Source organism: Numenius arquata, chromosome 5 (assembly GCF_964106895.1).
Source record: "Numenius arquata chromosome 5, bNumArq3.hap1.1, whole genome shotgun sequence".
NCBI lineage: Eukaryota > Metazoa > Chordata > Aves > Charadriiformes > Scolopacidae > Numenius > Numenius arquata.
The window spans coordinates 31,465,227-31,491,204 of record NC_133580.1 but is presented as its reverse complement, the minus strand read 5'-3'; the positions used below and the strand labels follow the sequence as shown (position 1 = coordinate 31,491,204).

Here is a 25,978-nt window from a genome sequence, read left to right as displayed (position 1 = left end):
TAAGACTGGTATCCTAGCACTAATGAACTGAACCAGAAACGGGCAAGCGGAGCACAAAAAGATGATTTTAAAGTGCAATAGCTGTCTGCCTATTAACAGCAGACATCTTTTGGTCCTGCTTAGAGGTCTTGTCAAACTAACACATTTGTGCATACTATGTTACCTGTATCCTTTACCAAACTAACCTGAAGAAAGGCTAGCACTGTAACAAAATAGGTGGCATCCCTTCTGGAGATAAAAAAAGAGCCATCAGAATGCCTCTGCTCTGCTCTTCTTTACTTATAATGCTATCTGAAATCCTGTTTTAGTAAAATGTGCCTATTTTGGGGTCTAGGTGTTGGATTAAAGGACAGTGTCTTAAAAGATAAAGACCTCAGATTATTTTCCTTTTGTTAGGGTTATGAATATGAAAGTAATCAGGAATTAGAAAGCAAGCATGGTTTGCAGATGTGTCTAAAAATATCGCTGTTGATTGTGTTCCTGAAAAAGCAGTGTACCTTTTAGCCTCCTTTAAGGGTCAGTAGATTTTAGCTATTTCAAACCTAAAGTGGGAGTAAATTGCAAAGCAGCCTGTCCCCCAGTGAGTCAGTCTTGCTGACAACTCACTTTTTTTTTTTTCCCTTTCTTTAATACCAAATGTGTCTGGCGTGAGCCTTTCTGCTGACAGCGGCGGTGACAGCATGGCACGGGGAGACATGTGGTCTCTTAGATAGAGAAGTCCCATGTAATTTAGAGCTGTACAGATCAAGAACAGCATCATGAATTTCATCCAGGCGTCGATAAGAGCCCTGTACGTGTATTGGAGCTCTGCTGTCACGCTCAGACTAAGATAGGCTATTTGGTAAATGAGCTGCTGCAGTCTGAGCTAGCTTCTGTTACCAGATTGATTAAAGGGATGCTGTAACGTGGAGTATATTGTCTTGTGTAAGTAAACATTTGGATGCTATTAATGATATGTTTCCTGTACTTTGAGTAGGGCAAAGGCTGAGAATACCAACTACCAGCAGCTCTCCCCCTGCCTCTCCCAATGCAGTCGCTAAAGGACTTTTCAGTTATGTTAAACTTAATGACCTTACAGCTGTGTGATTTTTTGAACTGTAAAGAATATGCTTCATCAAGAGAATAGCTTCAGACTTGGTCAAGAGGGGAAGATATGTCTGCACACTAGTAGTTCCTTGAGGGTGGTATCTATAAAAACGTAAACCCTTATTTGGCCTGAAATCTGAGGTTTTGGCCTGCCTGCCAGGTGTGCTTCCCTGAAGTATGACTTGATTCTAAAATGCTCGCCTCTAGCTGTGTTCTTTTGTATCTTTGTAATTCAGAATGTAGCCACGTGCCACTTCTCTGTCCAAGCACAGTGTGCAATTTGTGCCAGACCAGTTATAAGAGGCTTGAATTGGAGTTCAGAGATAATAGAGCCACTAGGCAGCTGCAGCTAGCCCCTTTGGAATAATATGGAAGTTGCAGGACCATTTTATCAGGCAAACAAGTTTTGGAGGTCTGCTCACAACCTGCTATCAGGCCTTTTGTCTTCAGTGGTAATTTGAGTCAGCAGCAGGAGGATAACCTGTCGCTGCTCTCGTAGCAGCACACCTCAGATTTTGGGCAATGTTTGGTGCTGTATAATCCTGCACTGAAACAGAGGTGAGATATATGTGTGTGATACCACAGAGAAAAGGAACAAAAATGCCAAAATGTTCTTACTGTGGTAGAACTCCAGTAACTTTGAAGTGGATAGATGGACTCTTTAATAAAACATTAGGCTTTAATAACTGAGAGCTGCTGTTGCACACAGAGGGCCGGACTTCAATTTGCTGTTCCCTGGAGAAGAGGCAGGGTGAAAGTATGCAGAATGTAGAAACTGGAAAAAACAGGCTAGGGCTCCATCAACAGTTCTGCTCAGCGCCTAAATGACCCCAGGCAGGTAGTTATTATTTCCAAACTAATCAGTGTGCCTAATAGTTTAGAAAGTCTTTGGGACAGTTACTAACTGTCTAGAGCTCAAGAGAGTGGTCATGTTATTAGTGCTCCTGGTGTAGCTGAAAATCATAGGTTTGATTGCAGTAATAACATTAATTGATATATAGTAAAAGATAAACTTAGTCCCAAAAAGCCTCTGATCTAAATGTATGCATCCTAACCAAAGCACTGATTGCTCAGCTTAAGTTAAATCTTTCTTCCAAGCCATAGACCAGTTAGGAACTGGTTAGTTTTTGTAGCCTTAGATTGCCTCTGAATATACAGTTAAAGTCATATGAAAGTATATATATAAAGAAACACCTACAGTTTCATGCAAATTATTTCTTAAAGATTATTGATAAATTGGCATATTGCTTTTTTTTTTTTTTTTTTTGCTGTTCTGGGGCTATTTGAAGGGAGAATTTCTTGGTTTTACTATCAGATCCAATATGGCTATATGTAATAAGACTTTTATATGACTCCATTAGGCTACAATTACATCTGAGTGGTAAACTGTTGTGTAAAAAAACCACCTGATAACACAAGAAGAGGTAGCTATACGCCTTCACAATCAAATCAGTCTTTGCCTACGCGTATATAGTAATACATAAAACAATAGATGGGGAAGGGGGGTCCAGGGATTGCTTTGTTATGGGAGAGAAATAGGCATGTATGAAAATTGCAGCAGCATCAGTTGCTAAGATGACATAAATACCGCCTCCAAATATTCAGAAAAGGAAAAACTGTTCTTCATATCTTTTAAAGGAACTGTCAGTTTGATGCTTATTTGCAAGAAAAATTGTTCACCATAAATAAAGTAATAGAAACATTTTGGAGACATGGGCAAAATAGGCCAACTCGCAGAAAGGTACTGTTTTTGACAGAAGAACTCAACCATGCAGGAGAAACTGGGACTGAGAATGCTTTTGTGAAAAACAAAGATAACTGTCAATGTATTTGCAAAAGATAGATGATTCAGCATAGAGAGAAACATTATTTAAAGCTTGTTCAATAATGAATATGTTTACCTTGGTCTGGAATTTATACATGATAGAAAACAAATGAAAGAAATTAAGATTTAAGTCAGATGTTTATATGTTTGAGTATGTATTTAATAATATTCTGTGAGTTTTTAGAAACCTTGCCATTCCTAAGCCTTCTTTCACCATCAGTAAAAGAAAACTTTTCAGTAAAGCAGAAAAGTGGATTTGCTTTGAAATCACATCTTAGAAAGAGCTTATAGTAAAAACGAATAGATCCCATGTTCATGCTGAGTAAAACAGGCTCATTGAATGAAGCCCAGTGTGGTGGATGCTTTCTGCCTTCGTGTTTCTCCCTGCCTTTCTCAGGTCATTTGTAGAGCAATTTATGCAGTTAGAAGCTGCCTTTCAATCCCACTCTGCTGCACTCTCTGCTGAGTTCATACAGCATTTACAAATACCCATACTTTAAGAGGATTAATATTCATAAATGTCTATGATAAACTTATGGTAGATTCCCGGAAGAGTATGATGTGCATAAGTCTTTTTTCCTGATTTTTTTTTTCCATGTTATAGAAGGTTATTTTGTTTTTTTTCTGTGCAGCTGTACTTTGATCCACGTTTCTGCAGAGCACTCACACGTATGTTTGACTCCAAGCTTTTGAATTGCAAGGAAGTCATTTATATATGAGCACCTTTTCAGTTATACCTCACAGAATCTAGTGGTCCTGACACAGAACCTCTGCCTTTACCTCACATTGTGCTGGGAGGTGGTCCTGTCATATTGCATGGGATGACTCCTGCACCGAAATCCTCTGTAATCCTCTTTACTTTAATCTTTGACACTGGAATAGCGTGTCTTTTTATTTCACGTGGCAAGTTGGTCACATGTACTTAATTACCTTTCCATTCCTTGTCATCTGCCTAACCTGATTTGCCCATATTTCTCATCCTCTTATATGTTGTGTGATCTAGGGATAAATGAGGATGGTTTCTATAATGCAGTTTCGGTTCTTCAGCTAGCATTGCTTTAGTAAGACTTGAGGAAGAACTGAAATTTGTAAACCTAACAGGCATTTTCCTTTTGTAAAACCGACTAAATTTGGGCTGTGAGATCTATTCCATGGATAGCCTTAGAAAACACATAAATCTTTCATCAGTTTATGTTTTCTGCTATTTTTAATACCCCAAATCTGTCACATACATTGTTGACTCAAAACATGTAGCAAACACCAAGTAATCAAAGCCAGAGACAATCTATAATCCTCATGTAGACTGCAATAAGGATAGCTACGGAGTGTATTTGAAAAGTTAGAATTTGGGGGTGGGAGGAGGAGGTTGGATGTGGCATGAAAGTTGTTTAGAAGCCACAGTGAGGCATTAATTATTGAATCCACAAGAGACTAGACATACTTCATTAGTGTATGTGAAGGAATGCAATTTCAAAGTCATTTCATGAATTCAGTTTAAAATGTTAAATTGAAAGCAATAATGCATTCCAAAAGGTTTTGTGTAAAATATACTCAATTGATGTATTGAAGTTACATGAATTAAGAGAGAGAATATTGAAGGAAAATTGAAAACATCAGCACTGTGCCCAATTAAGTGGATAACTGTTACACTAAATGTGTGCAATATTTTATTATTTAAATACCAACTTAAATTTAAAATCAGTCCTTTCAATGTGACCCTCAGCAGTAGATATTTGTCAAAAGTAAGCCAACAAAAGTAACCTGATGGAAATGGCACATTACCCTCTATAATAGATAAGAATTCCCAGTAGGACTGCACTGAATACTCAAGGGAAGATTATCATAGATTTACTTTCTTTTTAGCTTCTAACTCATAGTGCTGTCTAAGCATCATTAGATATAGTTAATAGTTTCTTATACTTCTATCCTACAAGAAAGGGTCTGGTTTTATTCATCCATTATTTTAATCGTTGCTGCTACATTTTGAGAACCTCACAGATAGGTCAGCATTATAAAGAATGTTATAAGAACACATTCACCAAGCAACAAATACCCTTCAATAAAACCTCTCTCTTAGATATTCCAGCATTATAATGATGTTCTTTTATGTTTCTTTTAAGCTAATCTTCACTTGCAGTTATAAATTCTTGTTAAATGGTAATTTTTCTGAAAGCCTTAGCAACTGGGGGAGCTCCCTAGCCATTGCTTTTGGGTTAAAAGCAAGACTGTAAAGAGGGTTCCCAGTGAAGATGTTCAAAAGACCTGTACATCAGACAACACCTTCTGCCCACGTTAAACAAATATTATCTATACATTGCTTTATTTGTGTTACTAGAATCTCATTACTGTAGTTTTAAATCCTTATGAACTACATTGTTTTAGCTAATGCCAAGCCAAGGTTTGCTTAATCTCTGGTGGATTGCTTGTTCAGCAATTCCAGATTACACTTCACGTGATTGTTTCATGTTGCACATTTTAGGACAGATAGTGTGCAACTGCTGGTAGGAACCTGAGTGCTGGAGATGGAGTCTCTGGAGTTTGGTTATTGAATACGTAGTAGTGATAATATAGATCCCTGTTATTCTTGGACTGCTGTACATGGTTTTCATTGATTGTCAGGTAGGCCTGATAGCGAAAGAGGTCTTGCTTGATGGTTGGTTTTTAGCTAAGAAATTGCTAACTGCTGTCACAGCCAGCAAGTAAATCCCTTATTCTCTTAAATATCTGAATCTGTGATGTAAGAGCCACATTTCTTAATAATTTGTCTAAACTCTAGGGCTGTGCAATCCCCATACTGACTAGGTAGAAGTCCTGATATTGTAGTCATATGTCACTAGGCATAATAAAAATATTAAAATGCAATTAATGTGGGAAGAAAACATTATCCTAATTTAAACCAACTTGTTAGCACTAGCATTGACCTTCTCAGTAGTTCAATTACTGTGGACATTAAAAAATGGAAGTAACTACTGTCATCTTAGATAAGCAGAGTGCGGACTGTAGAAATAAAGCTGTCGTGAACTTCACATAGATTGGAATGCATCCATATGATCCTTGAGGAATGATCTCTGACAGAAAGCTGACATCTGAGAATCCTGTGCCTACTGGATTTGTTATTCAGTCCTTCCATTTTGTCAATCTGATAATGAAATGTTTCTTGTCTTTGCTAGACTCCTTCGCCTAAAGTGGCAGAAAAAATTTCAGAAGCATGCATGTCAGATGAGTTGTCTTCTGAAGTAAATTCTGTGTGCTTCAGTGTAAGATTTATGAGTGACTTAAAATACGAACACATAATATTCCCAAAGTACATGGTGTGTGCATACAGTATCCTGACTCTTTTTCTCAGCAAGGGTTCAGGCCTTCCTTTTCCTGAAGGGTGATGCTAAATAATGTCTAGTTTTCACAGTGATAATCAGGTAAATTAATGTACTTACATTTTGAGCTGGATTAGTTAAACTGCATTGAACTGTGGGTGGATTCTCATTCAGAATCAAAATAGCCTTTGTTCAGTATAGCCTATTTAACTTCCAAAATAAATTACAGCAAATGGAATTAAAACCACTTCAATTCAGTAAAGTATGTCTACACGTAGGTTCCGTGTAATTTTACCAATCTACACTCAATTCACAGCTTGAATTCAGAATTAGTTTACCTTAAAAGCATGAGAATGTAAGCAGGAGTAGGCTGGGGAGGTTTTACTAGCTGCTGATGAGCACTGAACCCACCCACCTTAGATGTTCAAAGAACCTTTAGCTTCCTCAACAAAACATGGATAAATGATACTTTTTTTTTTTTACTTTTTTTTTTTTTAACCTTTTTCTAGCATCTCTCTAACAATCAAAGCACATCTCTGGGGTTAAAAAAAAAAAAAGAAAACTGCATCAGACACAGCATACTCAAGTTTCTGTACTACATTCCCTGGCATAACTTCACTTAGCAGGCACATTTATTATAGACGTTTATTAAAAACTGTGCCTTCTTAAGCAAGGCAAGGTTGGTAAGGAAAGAGAACATTTTGTATCAAACTGGTACATATGGGGGAAATAAAGGCAAGAAAGAAGTGGGGAAAACTAATTGTACATTACCAAAACCGATGCTGAATGGAAAGAATTCTGTGCCACTTAGGAGCACTGTGTTGTTTGTGTACCTTAGTGACTTGGGCACTTTTGGAAAAAAAAAAAAACCAAAATGGCTGTGATACTTGTTTGCGCAAAGCCAAATTGCTACTGTTCTGTATTCTGCCCATCACTAATTTATATTAATATTCTACATCCATTTAAGAGGAAAAGATGTGCCTGAAAAGTTATTTGTGTCCTTGAATGTAATTGACTGTGAGTGTTCCATAATTTACAGTAATACAAGATACTGTTGATGTCTCTCAGGATATTTTTCTCACCAGCCAGTCAAGATTTTTTAACTCTGAGCTGCTTGGAATGATACCATTAATCTAACTAGGTGACTGCAATATGCTGGGTAATCCAGCGTGATGAAGAGCTGCTGCAGTCCTCTGAGATGGGTGGCAAGAGCGTTTTGTACAGTGTAATAGAGTGTCTGGAAAGGAGTAGTAATGATACAGCTGAGAAGTAGCAGGTGTGAAGAATAGCTTTTCTAAAACACAGGCTTAGTCAGAGCTCTGCGGGTGCGGTTGTCAGTTCTTCTATATTTCCTCATTAAAATTCTGCGATTTGGTGAAGGATTCTCTATGGCTCTTGGGCTTTTACTGGTACAGCAAAACAGAAAAGAAACTGGTTGCAAGCTCTCTGTGTGACTGGGGCAGCATTTCCAAATCCACAATATCCCACACATTAAAAAAAAATGTATGCCTTGAGTTTGTCGTTTTGTCCATGAAGGAGGGCAAAGACTATGGAATCTGTGTCTACTGTCATAGTTACCTGGTCACAGGTATCACTGCCCTCATACAAATCCTCCCTGTAGACAAATGGGCTGATGTTGCAAACACGTAGTGTATCCTTGTTTACATATAGGGAAAGCAAGAGTGCTAAAAATCCCGGTTTATTCCAACGTATGAGATTTTGTTCTTCTGAGACTGGCTGATCTCTGTGACCTCATCGGTCACAAGGACTTTGGTGTAAAGGCTGTGTCCCTTTTGACTTTAGTAAGAGGAAGCATATGAGCAAGGTTAGTTCTTATAAAGACTGCAGGATCAGAACTTCAGAGGCAAGCTCTTTATCAAAGGGGGAAACCTCACCGCATTGAAATGAAAGGAACTTTGCCAGACTTTCATGCAGTGATCTTAATGTGCCTCCAAATGTATGAGTCTCTATTATGTTGGAAACCACATCATTACCATGTTTTGTTGATCTGGGATTATTAACAATGTCCTTATTCCACATTATTTATTCCAGATCACCAGACTAGCTCTGACATTAACTTGGCAGATGTCAGGAGAGCATCGGAAAAAACAGACCTCAGTTTTAAAACAGAGGTACTTTCTGAAACAGTAGAAACTAACAAGCAGTCAATATTGGTGCTTCCTGGAAGAATATCGTGTGAGGTAAGGTTTTTGGATGCTAAAATCTTTGGGATAACAGTCAATGTTCTTCTCTTCCTGCTGCAATCTCATTCACACTATAATAGTTTTGAAAACAAATAGCAGATGAGGGGCCAAAATGAGAGTGCGTGGAGACTGCAATGGGATTTATTTTGCCTTTGTGTCACATCCACGCTGCAGCCAAAGGATTTGCAAATAGAGTAGTTTTGCAACAGCCTCTGAGGAATTTTATCTCTGTTAGAATTATTTGACAGTTTGGGCAGAGATATTACTGTTATGTGGACCCTGTAGTTTAGAGGGAGCACGTAGTCAGGCCCTTCTTGAGAGATATGGCATGTCTTAGCAAGAATCCATGATGGATATATGGGTACATGCATATGTGCCCATACTAAATGAGTTACACAAGTGCTTATGTGAGAGTATACCTTGTCTGATTCTAAATTAAATCAGAAGTATTTGTACATGTATGCATATCTGATGGACAAAAATGTTCGTATGTGTTTGTTTTAATCAGACTTGCTGTGAGAAAATATGTGAAAATGTAAATAGAGAAAGTACAATATCCAGCACTGCATTCCTTTGTATAACTAAGTGGCCACGGTCAGGTATGGAGGTTGCAGTGTACATGGAATGTCACATATTTTGCTTGCTGTCTTTCAAAGATGACTTACACACATTATTTCCTTGTTGAGATCGGTACAGTTCTAAGGGAGTAACATTCCCTCTGGTTCAGAAGGCAGTAGAGGGGTATTGTCTCATATTACCTGCGGCTTCTGGCTTACTTTACTGTCAGTTCACTATAAGAGTTTAAGTGAGCCTAAAGTATTTTAGGTTCTTCTTATTAGGCTACATGTCATTCTTCCAGACTATAAAGTAGAATGGTCTTAGAAAGTGTAATAATTCACCTACTTATGCATTTAAAATACCATTTTAAAATATTGTTAGCTAAGCTGAATTTAAAATACTGCATTAATTGAGTCATTCATGTCAGTAAAATACCAAAGGATAATACTGAGATGGCATCATGTTTTGGTATTATGATTATTTTTTTTGTATGAAGCTGTTGGTAAAGGAACTTTCCTTCCAACTTATGTTTTCATTTGCATTTTATACTTTCAGTGTAATTTTCCAAAGGACTAATGGGAACATATTTTAATTTTATAGAACCCTGGTGAAATATTCATTTTGTTGAAAGATGAAATAGATGATGAAACTGTAGAAATTGAATTCATAGCAGATAATCAACGAATTAGGACACAGCCAGCCTCCTGGAATAACAAGGTCAAGTACATGAAAGCCTTAGGTAAGAAATTCATTCTTTAAGTAAACAGAAAATTTGGAATCCCTTCACTTTTTCTGATAAGTAGTTTCACTTCTCACTATTTTGTAGGTGTTTCCTGTACATGGGTTTTGCACACAGAACATAATGCAAAGAAGCAAGGCCTTCTGATTTATGGGAAACTAGGTTCTATTAAATTGGTTTTGTGTGGTTAGATGGCAGGTGGCAGTCTTAAAATGTCATTGATTAGTCACAGATTAACATTCTTCAAAATCACTGCCATAAAATGCAAAGCTAATATTCTTTTCTTATTACTCTATTACTAAAATGTTTCATTTTATATTTAATGCAGTAGATTTAGTTATATTGCTCTCTATAATTCTTACTGATACAGGAAATGGTTTTTTTTCTCAGTTCATGTCCATGCCATTTCTCTGTATTGCTAAGCTTTGCTGGTTTCTAATGATTTTTTTTCAGCTGGTCTGTCCATAACTAGTAGCCAACAGTTTCGACTAGTTAACAACAGTTTTTCTTAGGAGATCTGTGCAGATTTAAGGGCCGCACCTATCCCCACTCACTTGATGCGAGTTAAAAATTAAGAAAACTTTCACCTAAGTATTCAGAGTGTAGCTTGCTCTTCCACTGCATGCTGTGAATTCCCAAAGGAACTTATAGAATATTTTATTCTAAACCCATTGCAATACAAAATTAGATAGGAAGAATATATAGGCTACAGTTTTCAACAGTGGCTTCTTGGAGCTACGTTTGGGTAATTCTGTGTCCTGGTTGTCATTCTGAACACTGTCCTGAGACAATCGCCACATATGGCCTGAGAGTTCTTTATTACTGTGATGGTGCAGAGAGTTTGCTTTTAGAGACCTGGTTGGGAAGTATATGACCAACAGGAAACTTTTGTCTGTAACTGGCTTTCAGAGAGGAAAATCTCAAATCCTCATTCACAGATCTTAAAAGATTCTTCCAGAATTACTCTGTGGAAACATTGTTTATCACAGGAAGGTTTCTATAGTGAATGAAGAAATAAAATATGAACAGTAAATGAAATATTATGAAAAATTTGGTAGACCGCTGCAGCACAAGTTTAATTTTGTTTCTTGTGTCATTTGCATTTAATGCTTCTCTCTGTAGGCTTTTTTTCTGTTTTAAAACCAGGAAAAGTTGGAAGTTTGGGAGTACCCTTTTTTAAAAAAATTTTTTTTCTTCTGGCCCTATTTCTCTTCTCCATTTTCAGAGTTGCCCATTTTTATCGCTCTTTTGTGGGGAGAGTTAGAATTTTAAGAAAACAGTGCTAGTGCTGGTATGGTACAGCAGGATGCCTGGCACAATGAATACTAATGAGTTATAAAATGTGCTCATAAAGAGGGCTCATGCTGCATACACAGAGCAAATCATACTTAAGTAACAGACTGTACAAATGCCTCTTTCCTTTGCTTTTACTAGCTAAACAACTGGAATGGAAGTAATTATACTGCAATTTCTCCAGCCTAGTTCAAATCCAATTTTGAGAACCTTGCCTGCATTTAAGAAAAATGTTTCAAAAGATGAATAGCAATTCCACTATTTGTAATAAATGAACTTTTCCTTAATTTGTAGGCGTAAGGGAGCTGATTATAGGTCATCAGTCTATCAAAGGGAAATTGGAAATTTGAAGCATACTGTTTTCATCTCCTTTCTAATGTGAAGCAATACAATAGCTTTGTTTTATACAGATTCACAGATAATGTATTTTCTTTTGTCAGCTTTTTAATGTTAGACTGAAAGACCTGAATAAAAAACTGACTACACTGAATCATCTGTGAAATGCAAATGTAGTTCATCGACTTTATCCATTTTCTGTGATATTTTCCTGTTCTTTTACTCACTCCCTGAAACCTCTGCTTTGGGATTGTAAAATATTTTCAGCTACTGTTCTGATTTGTGTTTTATAAGATTTTCCTGCTGGCCCTGTATATGTAAATGTCTACTGTGGGGGAGTCATTAAGACCACAGCACAGATCGAGTACTATACTGCAGTAGAGGAGATTGAGCACATTTTTAAGAAAGTGGCTGACCCAATATCTTTCACTTGTCAGGTAAGTTGAATTCTGCATTTTTAATTAAAAAAAAAAAAAAAAAAAAAGAATGTAAGTGCCAATATGGCCTAAGAGGTAATACACTGTGCTGTAAAGACTTCTTTTGATTGCACAGTAGTGAGTAATGGCTCAATAACAGGCTCAGGATTACAGAGGCCTGTCTTTGAGATGTCTAATTGTAAGTGAGTCAGGCAAGTGAAAACAAACTGTCTCTTTTTTATATGTTTTTGTTAAGAGAGTGATATAAACATCATTTGTGCTGTGTATGCCCAATGAACAACATCCTGCGTTACAGAGGATGAAAATAATAATGAACAGTAGCGATGTGCCTGTCCATTGAAAGTGTTCTTTTTAGTATGTTTTAAAACCAACAGAAGCAAGTAATCCTAAATCACATTGTATTTGGAGGATTATTATTCATTCACCAGCAAACGGGATTTTTCTGGCATAGCTCCTATGGAAGACAGTAGGTTGCTATTCGTATAGAGTCCATTTACAGATGCTTATCATGCATGTGGTTTGCTGGTTGCCATGCAGATTCTTTGCATATATTTAGAAGAATTCAGGTTTTGAGCTGGGTTTCAAATCAGCACAGCAGGCTGCAGTGCTCTGCAGCATGTCCTTTGCCAATGGCACATACAAAATAATAAGAAAAGAAAGCATCTATTAAGAAAGGACAGAATCTCAAGTATCATTTGTTGAATGGTGGGTAGCCCAAGCAGACTTGTCACGATGTCTATATTGTAATTCCAAAGCCAGAACAAAAATAATAGTCTGTGTTTCCAGTGCAGACAGTCTCATTTTCCTGTGACAAATCTACCTTATCTACCACCTAAGGCATTACACTCATAATGAAAGGATTAATAAAAAATGATGTATTGCATTATTAGTGTTCTATTAAGGATGGGAGTAGATTCCTTCCAAGTACTAGTCACTTCTGTTCTAAGACAACATGCTGTTGCACAAGAAAAATAAAATCCTTATAGCATCCATCATTCTTTAGCCTGTATTTTGAAGGACATTGAAGTAAGCTTCTAACAGGTTCCATTTAAATTTTATGCATAAGAAGTGTATCATAATGATTTAAAAAGTTATAATTAACAATGTAACCTGGATACCTACAACAGACCTGGTATTTGTGCTGGAGAATTATTTGTGTTATTTAGGAGTCTGACCCTTCATTTAACCATGAGTAACACTTAGTAAGATACATGCAATTCAAATTATATTCAAAGGAAAAAATAATTCTGTGCAGAGCAGTAGTGCACACCAGGAAATACAGCTTTAGCGTTATGACTATCAAGTATGTTTAACAATTTCCTCACCTTTATTCATCTGGATAATAAGCAAGGGTTGAAATGAGGAGACACTGTTTGTCTGCTCTTAATTTTATTGTTTTGGCAACTGAAAAATTAATGCCGAGAAAAGTTTTATAATCAGGTCAGTCTTGCAATCCACACAATATTATGGCTGCTCTGTGGGAAAGTATACTAATGGTAATTCTTTTGTAAGTGCATATACGTGTTGGAAGATTTGTCATCATACTTAATGGTACCTGCTGGGTCACGGAGTGAGGTACGCTAACTAGCTAGGTAGTTAAACTAGTTCCACAAACTTAAAATACTGTAAACTCTCATGTAAAACTGACTTAATGGCAATAAGGTATATCGTAAAGATGCAATTTACAGAACATGATTTAACTTAATATTTAAAAATATGTTCATACAAGGAAGAGCAAGATAGACTTGATACTAATTAGAATTCCCATCAAGTAGCAGGAGTAGTAATAACTTTTATTTAACCAGGATAATTAAAACCTTTGAGACTATCAGCTTATTTGCAAAAGTATCCTGGGGCAACAGTGGTTTATCTATGCAAAGTAACAATCAAACACAATGGAAAACAAAATTAAAATAAAATAGAAAAGCTTACAGCAATTATTGATCAAAGCAATATCACTCTGTGGTTCAAAGAGAAGTTCAAGATTTTCACAAATGCTTGCAATCTGAGAAGTGTCTCCTTATTAAAATTCTGTGATGAAAGCAAATTGCTACAGTAATGCATACCAAAGACACAATGCTTTGGTAAAATGCTTTCATTGTATTGTATATTGTGTTGCCAACCCTTGCAGCTACTTTGAGATGCTATCATCATTGAGATTATTGTCCTCTTCTCTGTTTTGTGCCCCAATGAGGCCAAACAGATAAACAAAACCCAACATATGGGCTTACAGCTACGGATGTCTTCTACTGATGGTAAGGTCAGTTCATATATCTTAGAGGGAGACCAGCAAAGTGTGGTACTGCTGCACTTATGAATTCCTCTTTTTAGAGAGGAATTAAAGTTTAACATTAGCCATATTTTAGATTAAATGTATTCTAAGATTTTTACGAAACATGTTTTTGGATGAAACTCTTTGCCACATCCGATGGATTTTAATTTTCTATGTTACAAATTTGTCTGAATTTAAAAAGCATTTACCAACATTAGCAGGACATTTTAGTATCATAGAATAATTACAGTTGGAAGGGAGCTTAAAGATCATCTAGTTCCAACCCCCCTGCCATGGACAGGGACACCTCCCACTAGACCAGGTTGCTCAAAGCCCCATCCAGCCTGGCCTTGAACACTTCCAAGGATGGGGCATCCACAACTTCTCTGGGCAACCTGTTCCAATGTATCACCACCCTCATAGTGAAAAATTTCTTCCTTATACCTAATCTAAATTTACCCACTTTCAGTTTTAAACTATTACACTTAGTCCTGTCACTACAATCCCTGATAAAGAGTCCCTCCCCCTCTTTCCTGTAGGCCCCCTTTAAGGTACTGGAAGGCTGCTATAAAGTCTCTCCAGAGCCTTCTCTTCTCCAGGCTGAACAATCTCAAGCCTTGTTGAACCTCATGAGGTTTGCACAGGCCCACCTCTCAAGCCTGTCAGGGAAGTCTGGATGGAATCCCTTCCCTCCAACATGTTGATCGCAAACTGGCTGAGGGTGCACTTGATCCCACTGTCCATGTCACTGACAAAGCTGTTAAATAGCACTGGTCCCAGTACTGACCCCTAAGGAGTGCCACTTGTCATTGGTCACCACTCGGACATCGAGCCATTGACCGCAACTTTTTGAGTGTGACCATCCATCCATTTCCTCATCCGTCTGTCAAATCCATGTCTCTGCAATTTATAGACAAGGATGTTGTGTAGGACAGCATCACATGCTTTGCACAAGTCCAAGTAGATGACATCAGTTGCTCTTCCCTTATCTACCAACACTGTAACCCCATTGTAGAAGGCCACCAAATTTGGCAGGCACAATTTGCCCTTAGTGAAGCCATGTTGGCTGTCATCAATCACCTCCTTATTTTCCATGTGCCTTGGCATAGTTTCCAGGAGGATCTGCTCCATGATCTTGCTGGGCACAGAGGTGAGACTGACCGGCCTGTAGTTCCCCGGGTCTTCCTTTTTTCCCTTTTTGAAAATGGAGGTTATGTTTCCCCTTTTCCAGTTAGTGGGAACTTCACTGGACTGCCACGACTTCTCAAATATGATGGATAGTGGCTTGGCAACTTCATCCACTAGTTCCTTCAGGACCCGCAGATTAATCTCAACAGATCCCACAGACTTGTGCACCTTCAGATTCCTTAGATGGTCTCGAATCCGGTCTTCTCCTACAGTGGGCAGTTCTTCAGCCTCCCAGTCCCTGCCTTTGCCTTCTGCAACTTGGGCGGTATGGCTAGAGCACTTAGTGGTGAAGACTGAGGCCTTCTCCATATCCCGGGTGACCGGGTCTGCTGTTTCCTTCCAAACAGGGCCCACAGTTTCCCAAGTCTTCCTTTTATTACTGACATACCTGTAGAAGCTTTTCTTGTTGCCCTTGACGTCCCTGGCCAGATTTAACTCTCTATGGGACTTCAGCTTTCCTAACCTGATCCCTGGCTGCTTGAGCAGTTTCTCTGTATTCCTCCCAGGTTACCTGGCCTTGCTTCTAGCCGTTGTAGACTTCCTTTTTCTCTTTGAGTTTTTCCAGGAGCCTCCTGGCTTTTTTGCCTGACTTCCTCTTCATTGGGATGCATTGCACCTAAGCTTGGAGGAGGTGATCCTTGAATACTAACCAGCTTTCTTGGGCCCCTCTTTCCTCCAGGGCTTTCGCCCACGTTACTTAGCCGAGCAGATCCCTGAAGACGCCAAAGTCTGCTCTCCTGAAGTCCAGAGTAAGGAGCTTACTGTGCTCCCTCCTCACTACCCTAGGGATCTGGAACTCCACCATCTCATGGTCACTGCAGCCAAGGCTGCCCTTGAGCTTCACATTCCCCTCCTTGTTGGTGAGAACAAGGTCCAGCAAGGCACCTCTTCTTGTTGGCTCCTCTGTCACTTGGAAAATCAAACAAAGCAATCTTAAGCAGCCAAATAAATATTTTAAATGTAAGGAAATAAATAGAGTAAAGAATGAAAAAAGTTTTTTGCATAAGTTTCAAAAGAAAAAAACCTGAAATTTTATAGTAAAGTAGGAAGAATTGGGATCACACTAACTGAATCACAATGCCGAATGAACTTGCTATCAGAATATATGAGAGTGAGTGTTGGCTAAAGGCCATGAATTTTTTTTTATTCTCTCACTTTCATATAATTCTGCATTAAAGAAACTCTCTTAGGGACTTTGTGTTCTTACAGTAACCTGGTCTATAATTCATTTATAATTCATAATTAAACTTCATATTTCATTTTTTACTTTTCGTCAGCTTCTCATTTCAGCATTCTGCTGGATTTACATGCTGTATTTTTCTTTCAGACGTTCTACCAAATCCAACTATTGATTGATTATTTAGTGTTGTGGTTTCTTGGTGCAGATTTCTTAGGTTTAAAAAAAATTGAAGCTAAGGTCACATCCTTATTACTGAAATTCCTAGGTTCATGTTAGCTTGAGTGACTTAGAATATCTAGAGAGGTTCAGGAAGTCTTTATGACAAACTTTGGGTGAATAATACTCCTATGATTCTGAGAGACTTGCTATCTTAAAGGATGTTTTTATCGTAGCCATCAAACAGGATTCCAGTTATGGTGTATATTGAAAAAGAAGAATGAAAATAAACTGCAGCCTTTTCTGTGAAAACTTGTAAGAAATAGCTATATGACTTATGTGGTGATATTATGTATGTGCCTTTACCTGATCCCCAGAGATACTTCCTTTGAAACTGTTTTTAATATTTCAATCTTCTAAGCCACGTCAGCAGCTGTTATTTTAAAATGTTTCTTTCTTTTCCTCTAAGTATGAAATTTCTCTCTATTCTACCACTGGCTAAAATTGTCAGAAATGCCTAAGTGATTTTTAAGCTTAGCCCATTCTCTTTGGCAGAAGTAATCTCTATATTGAATTGCATACAAAGTAGCGTCTGATATGTAGGAACTACTGAAGAAGTTCATCTTTATGTAAATGTAACCTTGTTAGTACTGCTAAAGCCAGTGAGAAATATGTTAATTTACTGGCTGTGTATGCTGTGTTTCAGTGGCACATATTTTCAGGGCTTTGTTAGCAGTTATTAAAGAATGTAGGTCATCTCATTCACAGAAGGAGCAAAATACATACTTGGTTTTTTCCTTTTCCAAGGATGTTTCTGGAAGCCCAGGTCTGATGGTCAGCACTTGGGGCTTCTCTGTTTTTCACAGCTGTGTCGCGTTGCTCTGAAAAGGGGGTGAGGGAATGGAGACAGTGACTACACCTGGGGAGGTGGTACTAAGTAGGGACAAGCTGCTGGTGATGAGCTCTGGGGCAGGTAGAAGTACCAAGATTGAAGGGTGGTGCAGGGAGCAGCTGGCTGTGCTTCAGAGAGCATGGGAAGAACTGCCTACAAACTCACTAGCTTAATTTTGAGCTGTTTCTGGAAAGAAGAACGTGCCTGCAAGTACACAGGGAGAAAATGATGCCTTCGCTTCTTTTCTGTCATGTTTTACATATTTATTCAGATAAAGTGTGGGCTTTCTCAAACTCCTGACTGGCTCAGTGTTCCCTTGCAGTGTGCTTAACTTTTTAAATATGGTTCTACTTCTACTGGCTTTGGTGAAGCTTCAGCATGAACTTTAGGTACGTAGCATTGGTGGGATTTCTTGGGAAGATTTCACGGGCCTGTAGAGTCCTGTGCAGGGTATATTAAAATACATAAATGTAGCATACTTAGAGTCCGTGAGTGTTCTGGAGCAGGAATGGACAGTAGAATAAAATTTAGTATTTAAACTGAATTCCTTTTTGGGGGAGGTGACCTTTATGTTGGTGTGGAGTTGGATAGTGCGGAGTGGTCCTATTGCCAGTTCTGTTTCACTGTTATTTCTGCTATTATCTTCATATAAGTACTGTAACAGGTCCTCCTGTATGTGAGATAAAAGACATTAACATAGACTTATTTTTTTACAAATAACTAAACTAGATATTCCTATTCTCTCTTTGTTTCAAAGTAGCAGAACAAAGCTAGCTACTCATTATAATTTAGTTAACAAGATAGCTTGTTAAATCATTTCTTGAGCCTTCAAATTTTTAGTAAGAGAAAAAAAATTGAGGTGGAAAACTTGAAGCAAATTTCACTGATAACTCTAAAAAGTGCATTGTGCCTGACTTGAAAATCATAGAAATGGATAGGCTAGTCATCGGAAGGCAGGCCTGTTAATGCACGTGAAATTTAACTAATTTAATCTGTTCCCTTTGGGAGATCAGACAGTCTGACTTCTCCTCAGCAGCTTGTAAAAATTGAGCTAGCCTAGTGTGGTTAAGCCATGCAACTGTTCATGGCCTTCGAAATTTTGCTGCCAGTACCTGAAGTTGTGCACTCTTCTCATTTCAAGAACTTGCTCCATCTCTGACTGTGAAACATTGTTTTATCCCATGTAAATTTGGTTGTTTGAGTGCAAAGTAAGACTTTCTTCTTAAGGTACTTTGCATTCCTAAGGTACTCCTCCCTCAGAGTTCTGCCTCAGTAAAAGGGAGATGGAAGGGTTCCTGCCTCAGCTCATATCAAAAAGCAGAGGAGCTTTGTAGGTAAAATTACCCTGAGTGTTTGCTGAAAAGAGTGTGGGGTGTTTATTTAAGGCTTTGATACACAAGACAGTCTGAAATGGATTCCATCTGAAATTGCTCCTTGGGCATTTCAGGACACATGATAAGAGGCAGGTGTTGTTGGGATGTTTTTGGGGGGTTTTTGTTTTGAACAGAGAGGGCTAAATAAGTAGCAAAATGGGAATGGATATTAAAAATGTTTCTGTTGTCCCAAAGTGGGGTTGTCTACCCAGTGTGCAGATGCCAATATACGCACAGAGGTATTATCCATTTATTTCATTTCTGCAGAGATGTACATTCCACCTTCTTAAAGTGGATCTGTACTTCAGATTTAGTTTGTCTAGAAGCCCACCTATATGTTTATTTTCTATATAGTGGAGTTTCTGCTGTACAGTTGCTTCAGTGAATACCAGTGGTTTTAAGCCTCTTTCTTCATGGCACAATTTCTGCGTATACACTCATCTGAGCTAGTTCTTGAGTTATTGCTTATTTTTGTCCTACTCTAGATTGAACTCTTGTGCTTTAACCCCAACAGGCAGCTGCTCACTCCCCCAGGTGGGATGAGGGAGAGAGTCAGAAGGGTAAAAGTGATAAAACTCATGGGTTGAGATAAAGACAGTTTAATAGGTAAAGCAAAAGCTGTGCACAAGCAAAGCAAGACAAGGAATTCATCCACTGCTTCCCATGGGCAGGCAGGTGTTCAACCATCTCCAGGAAAGCAGGGCTCCATCACAAGTAGAGGTTACTTGGGAAGATAAATGCTATAACTCTGAAGGTTCCCCCCTTCCTTTTTCTTCCCCCAGCTGTATATGCTGAGCATGATGGCACAAGGTATGGAATATCCCTTTGGTCAGTTGGGGTCAGCTGTCCCGGCTGTGTCCCCTCCCAGGTTCTTGTGCACCCCCAGCCAACTCACTGGTGGGGTGATGTGAGGGGCAGAAAGGGCCATGACTCTGTGTAAGCGCTGCTCAGCCAGAACTAAAACATCCCCGTGTTACCAACACTGTTTCCAGTACAAATCTGAAACATAGCCGCACACCAGCTACTGCAAAGAAAATTAACTCCACCCCAGCCAAAACCAGCACAAATTCTATTAAATAAAGTAGTACCAATGATGATACCATATCTAAGAAGACCTACTTGGAATAAGAGAGAATAGTACAATTTCCTAACTGAATTTTAATATTATTCCTCTTAATATTTTTTAAATATCATGTGGTTATTCATGTTAATAGAGGTTTCTTTGGATAGATATCTGGAAGGTTTTGCATATCCTTTCTCAATTCAAACTGTAAGTCTGGTACTTGGGTTAGATCTTTATTCTGGAACAAATCTTAAAGATTTTTTTTTTTCTAGGAGTCTTTTTGTAATGCTTATTGCTTTGATTATTGAGGAGTAAATTAAGTTTTCATAATTATTGAATAACAAATACAGAGCGTGTAATGTAGCGGTACAGAAAGGGTGAATTATGGAAAGAAATAGGTCACACATTACTAAATATAATGGGTTTTATGTGTTGTAATCAATATTGCAAGGGCCAGTATTAATTATGGGAAAAATAAACAATTGTATTTTATTACTGGTAGCTCCCTATGTGCACAAACTTGTCTTCAAATTCTGGGTCATTTCTATAGAACTCATGAAATTATATCCTGCCTGTGTACTCAACATTTTCTGATCGCATCACGCTTTTTTTTCTTATTCATTTCTAACAGCCTCAGAATTAAACTTTACGTTTCATCAGTAGACCCCTCTGTCCTTTTCTGCTTGGCATGTCAGTCTCAGAGTTTCTTTTTGAGTTTATACGCTAAGTGTGTCTGCAGATATTCCCTCTTAGTGATCCCAGAATTGTCTTGACCAGAAACAGTTCAGCTATGGGAAGGCAAACTTGTCTAAAAAACTTTGTCTAAAAAAGACCTAAACATAGTCTGACTATGTATTTAGTAGGAAGCTAATCAAACTGGTTGCTATCAGTTTCTTATTCTCTCAGCAATATTATGCCTTGGCTGATGGAACTGAAGCTGTTTCCTACCTAGCAAAGTACACAATCTTAATGTAAATGTTTTGGGTAACAGAGAGCTAATGTAGTCTTTAAATTCATACTGAGTTACTGCTATAGTAAGTCCTTGGATTTATTGGCACGTCACATCTGTCGTAACAGTTCCTGGTTATTACACCGCATTGTTATAGCTAAATCAAGAGTCGATAAACACAAATCTTCCTGTCCTTACTCTTCATCCAGAAGTTTTTAGTCATGGCTGAATTTCATCAGTTATAATACCTGTTTCTCTTCAATTGGATCATGTTATCGTGATCCTTTTATATTAGAACATCTCTTCTGTAGCTTTCAGAATTTATGCAGCTCTTACTAAGAGTGAGTTGGTAATAATACCTTTTTAAATAATTTGATTCACCAGCACTCTGAGGATAAAGTTAAAAATACATATGCAACAAATGCACATTTTTTTTTTCTTTTAAACAGGCTTTTAAATTTTCTTCTGTCGAGAAGCTGGACAATGTTCTGACTTTGCTATTGAAAAGCAAAATACCTATTTATGAATTCAGCCCATTCCAAAGTGAAGAAGAGCACCATCAACAAACTAGTGAGTCACTTCTCGTATGCATTGATTTTTATTACTGATGCTATGGTTGTTACTTATAAATGTTAATAAGACAGTCTTCAAATATTTAAAGGCACTAGTGAAATGCAAGTATCCACAATAAAGACAACATAACCAGGAAAAATGGGGAAAGGAGTTCTGTAAATCATTACTTGTTGGGATGTTTGATCAGCTTTGGATCAACTGCAAATTGACAGCTTTACAGCTGAGCAAATTTATATTTATGGTGAAAATGGACAATAAAAGACATGAGGAGATACCTGTACATTATATATTTTTTTACTAAATGCTCTTCTGCAATACAATTTAAACTTCACTTTCTCAAAGTTTGGTGACATAAAAAGAAAATGGGAAGATTTCCCCGTCTAAGGAGAATGGATGGCTTTTGAACTTAGAACAGCACTAAACTTCATTCATTTTGGTACCTATGCACTTGATAGTTTCCATTACTTCTGGCCAAAAGGTAGTTATATTATTTTTAATTTAAAAAAAAAGTCATCTTGGTGAGTTAAAATATAATTTATCTATAAAGTAGACACGCTATTTGCACAATTCTGTAGTGTATCAACAAAACCTAATGTTTAGTACCAAATGGAGCATCCTGGTTGAACTTGTTAACCACTAATTAAGGATTCAAATTGGTTTGCAATAAACCAAACCATTAAATGTTTTAAAAGCATCATTATGTTGTTATTTCAGATGTGTGTTAGACCTCAGCTTTTCTAAGAAACTTTTTGGGAAAAACAAAAGCCAAGAAAATGTGTTTCCCTTCTGAAATACTTAAGAAAGAAGTGTTTGAGTTATTGGCCAGGTCCTGTTTTATGTACCTGTTCTGTGGTTTTGAGAAAATAAGCTCACTACATCCAACTAAAACGTAACACTTCTTATAACCAAATATGGCAAGTTTTGAAGGTAGGTCTATTGTGATGACTATTGTGCTTCTTTTCCTGTTCAGTAAGGTTTCTTTGATGATGGAATTCACCCCTCTGTACTAGTTAAACGTCATTCTACTTGTATTCTAAAAACAAGCTTAAGTGTGAGTCTGGGTTAGTGGAAGCAAACAAGTAGGGTGTTAAGTGAGGCACCTGTCCTTGACATTTTACTGTGCAAGACTGCAGGATGGGGATGTATAGGACACATTAGACAGCCGTTCCCAATGTGAAATGTTAGTTCCAATGAACAAAAAATTTTCTGCTTCTCTAGTAACCAGTTAGATCTGAGCACATTTTTGAATATTGAGAATAACGCTTACCAACCTGCAGTCCCTGTGTGGTTCAAGAGCAAGTTGACTGCTTGTGAACTTGAGCCAAGTAGCGACCTTAAAATTAACCGTTTTGATATACGGTGCAACAGGAAAGTACAAAGATGCCTATATTCTTCATGACAGAAAGATGTGGTTGCAGAGCTGGAAGTGCTCAGAAAATGGGAGGCCTAGGCTCTGATTCCCCCTTTGCCTGAGGGGTATGTAAACCTACGTCTCTGACTCCCTGTAAGAGCATCCCAAACACGCATTAGGCGTATCAGGTCTAATAGAGAACTAGCATCTCCTTCTTCAGCTTTTTTTTATAGCATTTTATTCCAAGCACCATTTTAATTCCAATGAGAAAATGCCAAAGAATGAAAACTAATTAAATACTTTTGGGAAGGATGTGAAGCTATCAGACGAAAAGCTTGATAGCACTGAGATGAATTTTTCTTATATCTCTGAACAGGCAGATGAATCACCCCTAACTTCATAATTTCTGTACATGCTGCTTTTCTCTAGTGGTCAAAATAGGTTAACTTATGCCAGAAATCCAGTTTTCTGTTTCCGGGGGGAACACGCACACTTTGCATTGAGACGTACTTGGTTGAAATAGAGACATGTCAATAAGTCAGAATACAGTTAAACTTCTCAGGGGCAACCTGTGACTCTATAAGATTCCTGGCGACTTCCAAAGTTTGCTTCTAAAGGCTTCAAAGCCTATTGAACTCAATAAAGAGAGCCTCTGGTTGGATTCCATATCAAATGCTTAGTTCGTAAAGCTTTGAATATGTAATTTTCCTCCAAAAGCTGGAGTGAGTTTTTTGTGCATCTAGTGTCTAATGTACTATACTGTATCTTCTGGCTTTCCAGTCTGGGTGTAATAACTCTAGCTCAATAATAATACCTCTACCCAAAGGTAGATGTACTTGGAAGCCAGATGCTTCCAAAGTAAAGATGCACTCCTTTCAACCTAAACAGTAAAAACCCCTTACATCTCTTTAAACCTTATCCTTTGACTGTTTCATGACTCCATTCATTGGCATGACTACAGGAGATCAGTCTTGTAGCATGAGGCATAGATAAGAGAAAGCTTTCTCTGTATGGTTTTACCTTGATTTTAAGTTTATAGCTAGAACATCAGGATACAGCTGATAAATTGCTGTACTTGAGACTTTTCAATATGAACTCAAAGTGAAGAAATAATGAAGAACTTGTGATTAATTGTATTGAATAACTAAGGAATTGCGTGATTTGACTTCTCACAAAGTGTCCAGCTGAGTGATTAAAGACTTAGGAGTGTAAAACTAAATATAAAATCTAATAGGAAAAAAGCGTGATGTAATCAAAGAAAAACGCAGTGTGATGCTTGCTTATATTAACAATGCTTTAGATCAAGACATCACCAGATCTGTGTTTGCTTACATAATTTTTCAAGAGCTGCTCCCGTCCCCAGAATAGCTGTTTAGCAACTTTTTAGTATGATGAAGGCAGTACTTGTGAGAGGTTGGTGTCTAAGCTGGCAAAGTCAAGATGGATGGCAAAGATGCAAAAGGTCAACTCTGATACCATCTTACTTTCAATGCTCCTATTACAAATGTCTGACTAATCCTCTCAGCTAACACTTTGTTTGGTTCGCTCTTCGATGCATAATTTCAGATTTACTAATTTAAGGCAATCTTATTTTGTCTTTATTTTGTACGCAGAATCTCTATAAGAAATGCAATGTCATCATTTTAGGTGATAAGAACAAAAGTGTGTATGTGATACTACTATAGCTCCCGCTGTGTGTTTCCTATCGTGTACATACATGATCATATTTAGAGTATTTTTTGCTTGCAGACCCTGAGGCTGTTTACTTTCAGTTTCCATTTATTCAAATTAAGTTGGAGACTTCGAGCATCTGATGGCAGGCCTTATGTGTAGTTCCTTGTTTAATGTGATCTTTTCTGACTGACTGGTCTGTTATATCAATATAACCATGTCTTATAAACATGTGTGATTGCCTGTCTCTATACTAACATAGGTATATGTAAGTAAGCCTGTAAATAAGATGTGCTTAGGGTAAAATCATCCATTGTTATTTCCTTGGGGTCGACTCAACTACAATATTTTCGGTATTTCTTTTAAATATTATTTAAAAAAAGGGCAAGATGTCCTGAAAAACTTACTGTGTTGCCACAATATCTAACAGAACAACTTTACCTGCTTAGGATAGGTGTATCACTGGATATGACGATTTCTAATAAGGGAAGTTTTGCTATGGATTCCAAATATGTAGTCTGGAAATTTAAATCTCTTGCTGCCTAAGCAAGGAGAATTGTTTGAGCAGCACATCAGACTTCGTGAAGTTCCTTGCTATATGAAAGCTAGGGCCATTGCCCAGCAAGCACTTTAACATGTATGAAATAGTCTTTCTCTGTGGGATCTCACTTGCTGGACTACATGCAGGAAGGAAATTACATCTCTGCCTAAATGGAGGCAACAATGATGCTATATCTTTACTTGTTTTTTGACCTTCTCTTAAGTTCGTCAGTTTTAATCAAAAGAAATTGATTTATAAAAGGCAGCAATTGGAAATGGTACAAATAGGAATTTGTGCTGATTTTTTTACAAACCACGGTTTGTAAATTGGAATGTATTTTGCGGCGCGTAAGATGAGTTTCAGTTGCTTGCTTCTGATGAAATATCCCATTGTAATAGTTATTGTAGTAACCAAAAAATAAACCAGGAGCCTTTACCAGAAAAATAGTGTTGGAACTTCTGTATATGTAACAGTGTGTCAGAAATAAATTACATATTTCAGACCTGAACTGTGCTTTCTTTTTTTAATTGCTTGTCGTTATTATTGTATGATATGTTTTATATAGTTCTTAGAATATAAAAGTATCTGAACTTTGTCAAAATATATTTAGGATTATGCATGGATATTACCTACTAGCAGTATAGAAGAATTAAGATTTTATTCAGCTTGTCAAGGGGAAGAATGTTTTAGTAATGAGTGATATTTAAAGAGATTATTCTGCAGTCTCTGACGGGGAATACTTGGAAGCCCAAAAAGCTGAGAAAGCTAAACACAAACTGGATAGAAGTCACTGGAAAAACATGGTGTTCAACAGCAGCATTAACTGAAAGACAGAGCCAAGGCATGTTTGTGATTTTTAGTGGTGGTGTCCTCCATCCCTTGTGGAAAAGCATGTAACTAAAGCAGGGGGTATTGTCCTGAATATTGTACATTCTGTACCAAACTGATTTCAGGATACCTTGTGTGTATATTATTCC

The 25,978-nt window shown here is 37.6% G+C and overlaps 1 protein-coding gene across 1 annotated transcript in view; it reads left to right on the top strand.

Annotated features, from left to right (window-relative positions):
• BANK1 (B cell scaffold protein with ankyrin repeats 1) overlaps nucleotides 1-25,978 on the top strand; it is a 141,355-nt gene that overhangs the window by 13,624 nt on the left and 101,753 nt on the right. The window contains exons 3-6 of the mRNA XM_074147787.1: nucleotides 8,278-8,426; nucleotides 9,588-9,726; nucleotides 11,650-11,792; nucleotides 21,315-21,435. Of these exons, the coding sequence (XP_074003888.1) occupies nucleotides 9,714-9,726; nucleotides 11,650-11,792; nucleotides 21,315-21,435 (277 nt within the window). The 5' untranslated portion in view covers nucleotides 8,278-8,426; nucleotides 9,588-9,713. The remainder of the gene's footprint in view (nucleotides 1-8,277; nucleotides 8,427-9,587; nucleotides 9,727-11,649; nucleotides 11,793-21,314; nucleotides 21,436-25,978) is intronic.